This window comes from Semicossyphus pulcher, unplaced genomic scaffold (assembly GCF_022749685.1).
Source record: "Semicossyphus pulcher isolate SPU_LCO1_2020_fin unplaced genomic scaffold, fSemPul1.0.p SCAF_16, whole genome shotgun sequence".
Lineage (NCBI taxonomy): Eukaryota > Metazoa > Chordata > Actinopteri > Labriformes > Labridae > Semicossyphus > Semicossyphus pulcher.
In genome coordinates this window covers 26117832-26130000 of record NW_027211670.1, presented here as the reverse complement: position 1 = coordinate 26130000, position 12169 = coordinate 26117832, and the positions used below count along the sequence as shown (strand labels likewise).

Below are 12169 nucleotides of genomic sequence, written 5' to 3'. Positions count from 1 at the left end.
GCAGAGCAGCGGAGAGAAAGAGCCGCTTTGTGGCAGATTAATGATGGTGGTGGGGTGATGGCGGAGTGAGTGGAGGTCCACAGCGCTCAGCACAACAGGGATGTTGTCCATGCCAAGTTGCTATGAAACCAGAGGGGCAAAGGGGGGGGAGGGTACCAGCTCTAAAGGGCTCCAAACGACTCCGGGGCAACATGTGCGACCTCCCACTCCTGAGCTCATGTGCTCCACATGAGAGGCTGAGCTCACTGAGAGCTGAGCAAACAAACCGAACATGAACGTTTTCTCTTTCAGAAACGTGAACGAGTTTATTCCCGCTGCAGAAAAACAGCTCACAAAGACAAAACGGTAAAAATGCCACACGGCAGGACGATGCGAGGCCGCAGGCTGCCTCGAGGGGAGGAGTGGGGTTCAGGATCCTGCCCAGAATACTTCAGCATGTAGGCTGGAGGAGCAGGGGATTGAACCGCCGGCCTTCTGACTGGAGGACGACAGACTACCTCTTAGCCACACCTACCCCTCCATCTGCTGTATGTGTCTTTAGTATAAAGTAAAGAAAAGGCTCCGTAGCTTCATCAAACTGCTGCTCTCTTTATTTTGTTACCAAACGAACAGGAAGAAATCGGGCATTTGTTCAGGACTATTTTCAGCGGCGGATTAATCCAGCAGCAGGATGGTGTGTGTGTGTGATTGAGGAATCAGCAGAAGGAAAAAAACCTGAATACATTTGTGTCCAAAAAACGTTGAGTCATCCACAAAGAGACGAGGAAATATGTGCGCCGAGATAAAGCCGGAGAGAGTGGGAGAAAGAGGTGAAGCAGGCTCCTCAGACTGTCTGTGGGCGAGGCTCATTCAGGCATGGTCCTGCTTCAGTCAGCCATTCATTAAGTGTGTGTGTGTGTGTGTGTGTGTGTGTGTGAGTGTGTGAGAGAGAGAGAGAGAGAGAGAGAGGAGGTGGTGTGTTTATTGGTTGATTTAATGCCCAACAAGACGGGGCATTCATGCTGTGTGTGTGTCATAACAGCCTGAAGCTGGACTCTGACTTTGTGTGTGTGTGTGTGTGTGTGTGTGTGTGTGTGTGTGTTTAAGCCCTAGAAACACCTTCATGCAGCAGTGAGACCTGTTGTGTTTTGTGCTGTTAAATAGCTACAATGAGAGAAAGCAGTGTTTGCTAAGTGTTAATGTCCAACATGTCTTCGAGCTGAAACAGAGCACGTTTGAAACGTGTGAAAGCATCAAAACTTCTTACAGGAAATAAGCAGCTTGCAGAGACAGCCTCCGCGTCTCTGTGAGGGTGTTTAATTCTTTCATGTAGCTCCGGCAGCGTCAGCACTCGCCTGGTTTTCTGCAGCTCGAATGAATAAAGGTTTTCGTCCGTTTTGGCGAGTGTACCAGGGGTTAAAGTTCATGCTACATCTGGAGGAAATAAAAGGAATAGATTCCCACCTTAATGTAAAATATATGCACTTCCTATAAAAGGTGTGATGTGTTCTCTCTAATGATACGTTGGAGTTTGTTTCCTCTTCAGTCCACATGTAGGCTAACAGTTAGCGCCTGGACGTTGGGCTTAGAGGAAACTTGTCCCTCATGTTTCATGGATCAGATATCCTCACGCTCAGTCTGCCTGACGCCCAAACACACCCAACATCCAACCAGCAGCCATGAATAATACAAACACAGCGGCTAAATGTGGAGTCTCTATTTAGATACGGAGACGTCCCGACTGAGCTGGAGTCAGAAGACAAGCGTGTCCTCGAGTGGACGGAGACACTGATCGCTCTGTGTCGCTAAAACGGGTTCTTACATGTCTGGACAGTTTTCTAAGGATGGCAGAAGCTGGGTAATGAAGGCAGAAGGAAAAGAGAGAGAGGAAGAGGAGGAGGTTATGTTTCTCTGCCCTCTGCTAAGAATATCTCCGTCCTCTGGCGATCTGCAGGTAGAGAGACTGAAACCACGAGAGGCTCAGAGGAGGAAAACAAGGACATGACGGAGAGAGATGAGGAGGCAGATGGAGGAAGAGTGATGAGGAAGGGAGGACAGGATGGATGAGGGATGACAGCTGAAGTTCAGAGCAGTTAACAGCAGATGCTTCGTCTCTGCCTACCCACAATCCCTTGTTGTTTGCGGTTCGTTGAGGTCATTGGTTCAGGTTTCGCTCAGTTTTCTTTCAGTGTTCTACTGCTGATCTTTGCATCGGGATAATAAGTTTATCTGAACTCTGCCATGTCCCGTCTTCTTATCGACGTCTCCTGCAGGATGACAAACCGTGTCCGCACGTGTGCAGTTACATCATATCTGGCCTTTACACTCTGCACAGCAGCACAGAGCTCCCTTTCTCTTCAGAGGGAGCAGTGGGACATGTATGCATACATTCAACTGGTCTGTTGTTTCAAGTCAGCAAACTAATCAGACTGAGCTGGTTATTTAGCTCCGGGCGATGTTTTCTAAGAATTCATGTTTTTATTTATACCGGCAACTTTCCCTCCCAGGAAGCTCTTTGTCTCCGAGGATACGTTAACAAGATGTAGAAATTAAACCATAAATGCAACAAAAAATAAATGTTCTCAGGAGCCTTGAAGCGTCCATTGTAAAGGTTTTTTTGTTGTTTGAATGGAAGTAATGAAGGTTCTTAAGGTCTTAATTGAATGTATGGAACAATAACTGTATCATGATGTGTAACATTAACATAAATATGCTGTGAGGAAAGATTTCGCCCACGTTGCCCACCCCTGCTTTAATTCAAAGATGACAAAGATAATGTGCAAAACTTTCAGGCCACATTCAGCGAGTGGTTTGTTTTAGTCATTTTTGCAAACTAAAATAAAAGCACCAATTTTTACCTAATTTTCAATAATAAAAATATTTGTCAAACAAAATTAACCAACTTAACCAAACCAGTAAACATGGATGAAGCTTGGATTGAGAAAATGAATTTCTGAACTGTCAAGACATTTAATTAGTTTGGTATCGTTGGCGATTAAAAATAAGAGGCAGAGTTTGTTTTCAAGTTTGAGCTGCAACAACTTTGTGTTGTTATTTGACAGAATTTTCTCAGGCTTAAGCTGTAAAGCAAAAACAAGGATTTACTACTTAATATGACTGAATGTAACTGACGCAGCCTCAGGGTGTGAATGTAGATTCTGAAAACGAGAGGACCTAAGACTGAACCCTGAGGAACACCTCTGTTAATGTCGCTGACATGCATCGTTACAGCGTGAGCGATTAAAACCACCGTCTCTGATCCAGCTTATGCAATGTGAGGATTCACAGTTTTATACTGTAAACTGAACATTTGTCGCTGTTTTATTTTGCACATTTTATAGATGAAAAAATAGATCAATCGAGATCACAAATACAGACACACTCGAGTTTCTCGTGGAGACAAAATCACAAACTTTGACCGCATTGAGCGGATGTCCTCGCAGTATATCTGTGTTGTGCTTCAGACTGAGGGCGGCAGCCAGCCGATCGGGTTCCTATTGATTCGTTTATCTCTGAGCGATGATGGAAGATGATCCCGCTGCTGGTGGAGCTGCAGGACTTTGGCCTGCGAGCGTGTTTCCTCCTCAGCTGCAGAGAGCTCGTGTTACAGTTTTAAATCAAACAGGCGGTGAAACACAGCAGGAAACGTCCTCGCCCTTGATATTAACATGAGGGAAGATTGATGGGGTCCAGTTTTATCCAGGCAGCGGGGTCGGTGCTCACCATCTGTTGTGTCGCCGGTCCATCTGTGAGTCCTCCTCTGGCAGCTTTTGGCCTCTTCTCAGTCGGAGGGTGTGAATGAAATCTGAGCTCACAGAATCACCTGAGCGACTCGAGCTGTCTGTCAGGAGGCAAAGAGACTGTCGGTGCTGGAAACTAAACACTTAGTGAGTCATGTAAAAGTTACCGAAAGGATCAAATGTGATTTCATGGATTTAATATCATTTTACTAAAATATGTGGACAGTCAAACGAGTGGACTCGGATGGAAGCAGTTGACCTTTCCTGGCTCTCTGGCAGACGGCCCTTGATTCCTCTCAGCTCAGTGAGCGGAGAACTGGAGCATGAGGACATCGATGACCTAGTGTGTGACTTAATGGATGTACTGTAGAGGAGGAGGAGGAGGAGGAGGAGGAGGAGGAGGAGGAGGAGGAGGAGAAGGGATGGTAACAGGTTAATGGAATGGGGGAGGGTGGACTGGAAGAGAAGGAGGTCAGTGCTGGAAAAATAAAGGAGGAAGGAGAACAAAAGAAAAGCTTGATGAGGGGTCGTGTGGCGGCTCGATCGAATGTGATCCGAATAAAATGAAGGTTTAAACATTTGAATAGAAATAATGAAACTCAAAGATCCAGTTTAGTCTGCAGAGGACGTAGAAAGTTTGAGTGGCAGATAACTCATGTTACAAACATGTGACCTGTGTCTGGGATGATGGATTGTACCTGATCCTTTATCGAGTCAAACACTTGAAACGACTGGATGATTTTTGATTAAATACCCGAAATTCACGGCTCAAGTACGAGCCTTTCCCCGGGCTCTCGACTTTGACTGAAGGAATCATTTATCTCCAGAAGAATAGTCGTAAATGAACCTTGAGTTAGACGGGAATGTGCACTTTAGGATGCCTCCTTGGCGCCTGTAGAGGTTTTCTGGGCAAGTCCAACTGCGAGGAGAGCCCGGGGCAGACCCAGAGCTCGCTGGAGGGATTAAATGTCCCGTCTGGTCTGGGAACGCCTCGGGATCCCCCAGGAGGAGCTGGGAAACGTTGCTTAGGAGAGGGTCACCTTAGCTTAGCCTGCTGGCATCGTGACCCGACCCCGGGTAAGCGGGTTGATGGAGGTAAAACAAAAGACTCATGTTGGCTGTTAAAGGAATAAATCTAAAGCTTCATGTTGAACTCATCTGACTGTTTAATACTCTGAGGCAGCTCCAGCTCTCCTCTCTACATGTAGGATTTTCTTCCCTTTAAAGTTTGGATCAAATCCGGCTCGGCTAACTTTAAAGAGCTGAATTTAGCTGCTGGCAGGCGGACAGGCTGACATGGCTTCATGTCGCTCAGCGTGTCAGTCCATCCGTAACATCAGCCCGGCTTTAAGTCCAAACCGGAGCTGATGAATGACCCACGTACAGCTGATGGTGTTCTGCAGGCTGCAGTGTGAGGTCCGGGCTGATGGTTACAGAGTGGAACCACAGACTGAAGGTTTCTCTGACTGTGACTCTGCAGCTCTGCTTCCTGGCTGAATCCATTAGTGAAAGTGACTCGTAAGCACGGCACAGCCTGAGCTCATCATGGGATCCTTTATTGATCAGTCCATAACACAACTGCCAAGGTCAGGACACGTGAGCAGCGCTGGAGGGAGGAGCTCGCTGTAAATCAAGAGCCGGAGTGATGTACTTTATTTATGTGACTGCGTAATGTTGGTCCTGCAGGTTGCAGGAACACGACTCCTTTCTTTGTGTGCAGTCGCTCCTCATCTTTAGTGCAAGACAGAGTTCAAAGTCACGTATTGAACTTCCTCGTGGGCGGTCAAATGATGACCCCGATCCTCCAGCTCACAAGTTCAATAGGGAACAACGTCACACCTGACCTTTGACCCCTTTGCTCTGTGTGACTTTTGCAAGATTTCAAACCAGCACTGGGTCAACCTTTGTTCGGTCTGCAGGCCGGTCTAGGTTTGGGTAATGGGCTCTGACTGCAGGTTTCATGGCTGTGATGAGTCTGTGTGCTTCTGCTTGTCGGTCTGTGACGGTGACGCAGCAGAGGGGAAGTCATGAGTCAGTTTAATGCAGCGTCTTTAATGAGAAACCTGTCTCCTCTCTGGAGTCGGTACATGATGGAGATGATCTGTAATCTGATCGCGCTGCTGTGCGTCTGACCTGAGAGGTTTGGAATGACCCCCGGAGCCCCGCAGGACGTGCAGATGATCCTTGTTTAAATCACAAGTTTTGCACTTTGCCTTCTCCTCTGTGAGGTAACCTCATCAGCTGTTTAGAGTCGACGTCCACAAAAGCTTGTGATGCTTCGTCTCGGTGAGGGTACGGTGGCCTGGGGCGGTCAAATGACTGAGGAGGTTGTTTTTTTTAATGTTGTTCTTTCAGCATCAGCAGCATGTGCTCCGACCTCAGGGCAGAGCAGAGATGTGATCTGCTGTTGATGTGGGTGATTCGGCCTGCAGAGACGATCGATGTGTCCGTCAGATGTTTCTCTTTCTGTTTGTTGCTTTTTAACACGTTTAGTTGGACGTGAATTTCTGCATCCTTTAAATGTCACTGTGTGTTTCATGACATGGACACAAAGAGAATACATATAAATATTTATTATATTCATTCAAGTGTTAATAATGTCGGGGAGATAGCAGTGTCGCTGATAGAGAGACAGAACATAAAAATCAATAAAACATATACTTTTAAATAGATAAGGACATTTAAAGTAAGGAAATAAGGAAAATATAAAGAAATAAAAATCTATATAATTTAAAAGAAAAAATGAATAAATATAAAAAATAAAGAAATAAAAACATTAAATGAAATAAAAAAAAGAAAATTAAATCTAAAGTAAGAAAATATATAAAAAATAAATAAACAAAAGTTAAAAAAGAAATAAATAAAAAATACATAATATACTGTATATAAATTGGAAATTAAAAGATAAAGGAAGAAAAAATATAATTAAAATTAGTAGATGGAGAAATAGAAATATTTATAAATAAAAGTTATAAGATAAAGAAAATAATTTGTTTATCTTTTTATTAAAAAAAAAATATATATACATATATATAAAAATGATAAAATATATGTAAATGAATAAATAAATAAAACATTTTAAAAAAGAAAAAAAAATCAAATAAAAAGAAATCCACATGAATTGTTTCAGTATTTTTTTTTTGGGGACACAAAAACATGTTTTTGACCAAGATTTAATTTATGTTTGTATTTTTATAAAGGTGTCTTTAGGTTAATTACGTGATGATAATTAAGTGATAATTCTCCTGAGCTCTGAAGGTGAAGTCGAGAAGAAGATTTATAACACCTCAAACACTCTGCAGGAAATGATTGACAGTCCTGAGTCAGTGGAAAAATCCACAGAGAAGCATCGGCAGGAAACACGTGTCACCTCTGCAGCTTCAGACTGTGTGTGTGTGTGTGTGTGTGTGTGTATGTGTATGTGTGTGTGTGTGTGTGTGTGTGTGTTGACAGTGTGGTTAGAAACACATTAACACAAAAGGTGCACACACACCACGCCCGTTAGTAAAACAATCAGCTCCTCCTGCATCATAAAAGGACAGATAGTGATCAGACAGATGTAAGACACACCCATCACACACACACACACACACACACACACACACACACAGGTGAGACAGGATTCAAACCCTGAGGCCTTTAAAAGAAGGCGGGGCTTGTTGCTTGTTTGATGATAGAGAGATTTGGGTGGAGCGTTACTTTCTCTTTTAGCAGAGTTACAGGAGGGGCATATAAAATCTTAGATACAACAGATGAACTTTATTTGGACAGTAACAGCCTCTCTTTCTCCTGGAACATCAATCATTTATGAAGGGCTGTCAACTTCATTCTTTTCACCTTCGACCCACAAGATTACAAATGTACTTTTTAGAATCAACAGACGTCTCTGACAGACGTCTCGGACAGACGTCTCTGACAGACGTCTCTGAGCCCTTTAAAGATGAACAACGAAACACACCGTCGTTCTTTGGGCCGCGTAAAGTCTGTATTTTTACAATCTAAGCATAAACAATAAAAGAAGAGAAGACTGAAGTTTATTCATCTCAAAGGAAATTCTAGTGTCTCCAACATTACAGCTCAAATCAGGAGTTATACAAAAGAACAACTCAAATATAAGTGAAATATAAAATATAAAGTGTACAGGGTTAATGTGCATTGGCGCCCCCTGTGGACACAGTGTGTAGTGCGTAGTCTCATTTAGGATGGATGGGGTTGATCCAATCCAGCCTCACTGTGAAGGACAACAGAAAGATGAGCTGATCAAACATCCTGATGCAGATGAAACTTTTATAACAATATCCTGAAATGATGCAAATTTGAATCTTGAACGTACACGACCAGTCAAAAGTTTGGACACACCTTCTCATACAAGTGAATGTGAAAGCGTGTCCAAGCGTTTGACTGGTCGTGTACCTGCAGCGTGTTTTCTTTTTTTCGACGTTTTGTTTTGGACGTTCGTTTCTGAATTTACAGCCTGGTCGTAATAGAAATCGTTGTTGCCACCGCGGTGTGTTTGCACTCGTTGTCCACTGTAGTTATCGTGTCGTGGTTGTAGTGCAGCTATATTTCAATACGTATTAAAATACAATTTACTCATAACCTGGTTGTTGTCTTTCAGGGCGGAACGGTCCCACGCTCCCACTTCTTCTTTTTGCTCGCCTCATTCTGCTTCCATAAAAGTCTCATGTGGTTACATGTGTCGCCCACATCAGTTGTGTTGAGCTCAAACAAATAGCTTGTAGATACTGTTTGAAACCCACTTTGATCCTACATCCAGAACTTTATATTTCTTATCTCTGTTGTTCTTCCTCTCCAGCTCCTCCTGCTGAGTGTCTCCATGTTGAAGTGGGCGGGGTCTGATGTCAGCCCCTCCTCTCGACCACCCTCCCACCATGCCCACCATGGTTTCTCGGCTGCCCAAGTTCGGCTCGCGGCCCAAATCTGACCCGGTTTCCACTCAGACAGGACCGCCTGCCACCGCGAGCGCCTTCACCAGCACCCGCCTCACCAACGGGTTCTACCACCACCCCGGCCCAGCGGGGGTCAACGGCACTTTAACTGCACCCCCTGCCTCTCTGAAGCAGAATGGATTCCTCAGAGTGCCGACGTCCTTTTCCATGAAATGGAGGAAAGAAAATGAGAGTGTGGAGGACGGAGGAGAGGACGGAGAGAGGAGGAGGGGAAAGGTCGGGCAGAATCGCTCCGTCAGTAACGGCCATCAGTATTATTCCCAAAGGCAGCAGGGATCACCTGTTTTGTCTCAGTGTGAAGCCAAGAAGCCGGCCTCGGCTTCTGTAGGAAAGGGGCGTGGCTTTGGCCTTCCTGTGACATCATCACCATCCCCGCAGTCCAGCTCAAGAACACTTCCTGTCTCTAAAAGTGGATCTCAGGGTTCCAAACCTGCACTCGGGCCGATCACCGGCACCAAGCAGACCCTGAACGGTCATTCTGGATCCAAACCCCGGAGCAGCTCTCTGAGGCAGCCTCAGAACCTCGCTCGCTCTGCTGGACCCGGTTCTCGATCAGGTTCCCCCCTCCAAAAGAAACAGCCTGCCAACCGCTCCCACTCCAGCGACAGCCTCGGGTCCGCTCCGTCCGTCCAGCTCTCTGAAAGCGATCGCCTCCGGTCTCGTAGCCTCACCCAGGTCAGACGGCAGCCCTCCCCCACCCTCACCCCGTCCTCCACCTCCTCCTCTATCTCTCGCTCCCCCAATGGCGCCCGCTCGTACTCCATCAACAGGGTGGCCGGGCGAGGTTCCAGCTCAGCAAAATCCTCTGTCACCCTCCAGACTCCTGAGGGAGGAGGCAGGGTCAACGGTCAGAGTTCTCCTGCAAGACCAGGGGTCAGCATCCCCTCCCTCCTGCCCCCCTCTGCCTTAAAGAAGCCCCTCCTACCCAGCCATGGCCCCACCTCTAAGCCCAGCGGTATCAGCTATAAGCTGTCACGTCCGTCTCTCATCAAGCAGTCCCGCCCCCTCCGAGTGACCGCAGCCAATGAGCATCGAGACGACTCAGTTGAGGCTTCAGCAGAGACGCCTTCGACGACAGAAAACAGCCCAGGTACAAATAGATCTAAGTGAAACCATGACGAAGCATTCCTCACTCTAAATTTGTTGGTCAAATAATCTCATTTTAACAATTCTCCTAACAGAAAGTTCCCCAGAGGCTCCAGAGACAGAGGGGCTGTTGGCCGAGCTTGTATCCCAGGGAGAGGTGTCGATTGTTGGGGAGACGCTGGAGGACATGTCGCTGTCGTCCAGCTCGTCTCTGGATAGAAACGACACCAGTCAGGAGTACATGGACGACTTTGACAACCTCGGTAAGAAAGGACAGAAAAATACACACGTACAACTTCTTTTCTACTTTTTTATATGTATGGAAGCTGGGAGGGGCCAAAACTGTGCATGCAATAGATCCTTTCCATGTCTGCAGGAAACGGAGGGGTGGGCATCCTGCTTCTCTCCTCTAAAAATGACGAAGACGACTCAGGGCTCGACCAATCGTGCGCCAGGTTCGATGACGACAAGTCGGCTGTCAATGGCGTCGCAAAGTCAGCAGGACTCTGTTTCCTGGACGACGGCGTGGACTGGGCCAGCATGAGACTCAACGGTGAGTTTTACTGGATTCATCTTTAGAGTCTTTAAAAACAGGAAACAGATTCTGAAATATATTCTGTCTCTCTCCAGGTGAGCAAGAGGAGCATGGACTCAACCGTCTCCCACATCGAGGACGGACCAGTCAGCCCGACTACCATGAACAGGTACGATCAATAAATAGAAAGAGTCTGAAACTGTCCTTTTATAAACCACTGACAGGCTCAGATTGTTGTTCTAAGTGCCTGACAACAACCAGAATCAGACGTTACATCGCTCTCTGCAAACACACCAGACTCCATTGATAAAAACAGTGATTTTAGCTGGAGGACACAGGAGTTACTGATGTACTTCTGTCTCCATCGGTTAGTTTATTTTTAAATATTGTGTTGGATCCAAGGTAAGCATTTCACACACCAAAGTCACACAATAACACAAACAAAGTAACCAATAAGGGCAGCAGTAGAGCAGCAGCTCCTTTGTTCTGTGAGGTAAAATTACTGTTTTTGTCAATGGAGTCTGGTGGTTTTGAAAAGAGTGATGTAACAGCTGTTTCTGGTTTGAAAATCCTCTTCCTCTTTAGAGCTCCTTTCTGTAATGTTGTCAGATCAAAACTACATAAAAATATGTTTAAAAAAATACCTGAATTCTCTTTTAATATCTTCATTACAAAGCTCAAACACTTGATTCATTAGTAGGGGCGCTGAGAAACATGGGTACCACCCAGACATTGCTTGCTAACACATTATCATAAAATGATGAGGTAATTACCTGGACTCTTACGACAGGTGACTCAGAGTTTAAAGGTGCAGCGGTGACAGTTGGTGTTGGACTCCACCCTCGACAGTCAGAGCGGAGTGACACATGGGCCACATTGTTCTCAGGGTGTAAGCGTCAGCTGCTGTGTCACCCAAACACATTTTAATTATACAGGAGCGGGAAAGAAGCCCTGATTGTGGTTTCTCCTGCGAGTCCATTAAAACCTGATGAAGCTGTTTCTCTAATGAATATTTTAAATCATGGCTCAGCTCCTTCTGCAGTCTGTTTGTAAAACGTTCAAATGTACTTTAGAGGCAAAACAGCTTCACTGTAAGCTCTGAGATTTTAATGCTATTAACAGTGAACATAATCTGAAAAGTAGCACAAGCAGCGATAAATGAGGTCACGCAGATTGGGACGTTGATTCAATGCCAAGAAGCTCAACTACAGATTTAATTAACAATCCGTCATTTGCATCAAGATTTGGGGATGACCTTCAGAAAAGACACTTTATTTCTTTTACACGATTGTTTCTATTTTAATGAAACGCTTGAAGAAAGCAAAGAAAGAAAGGAGCAGATGAACGGAGGCACGAAGACAAACAGAAGTCAAAGTACAAATGATACCTACAGCTTATACAAAACCTTCTCATGTCCCTCTGAGCCCGAGCTAAGAGCCACATTCACTGCATCATACCACCGCTTAACATTAGGAGTCTTCATCCATCCAGGGTCACGGGGGCTAGAGCTAGCATTGGATAAGAGGCGGGGTTACACCTGGACACCTGTCAATCACAGGGCTGACACACAGAGACCTTTCACACTCACACCTACGGGCAATTCAGAGTCACCAGTGATCCTAACGAGCATGTCTTTGGACTGTGGGAGGAACCCGGAGGGAACCCATGCATGCACGGGGAGAACATGCAGACTCCACACAGAAAGGAACCGTACGCCTGAACCGGGCTCGATCCATTAAAATAATACACATGTTTTTGCAGAGAGACCTTCAGCTGAGAGAATCAGCAGAGAGAAACAGGATCCATGTTGTTTCTTTAGCAGAAACAAAGTTAAGCTTTTGGTTAAACACACAAGCATA

General features: G+C 45.5%; 1 protein-coding gene across 1 annotated transcript in view; it reads left to right on the top strand.

The window, feature by feature from the left end:
• Positions 1–12169, top strand: part of LOC138593371 (serine-rich coiled-coil domain-containing protein 2-like) — a 34466-nt gene that overhangs the window by 5302 nt on the left and 16995 nt on the right. Inside the window, exons 2-5 of the mRNA XM_069664363.1 lie at positions 8536–9779; positions 9871–10038; positions 10152–10328; positions 10406–10479. Of these exons, the coding sequence (XP_069520464.1) occupies positions 8579–9779; positions 9871–10038; positions 10152–10328; positions 10406–10479 (1620 nt within the window). The 5' untranslated portion in view covers positions 8536–8578. The remainder of the gene's footprint in view (positions 1–8535; positions 9780–9870; positions 10039–10151; positions 10329–10405; positions 10480–12169) is intronic.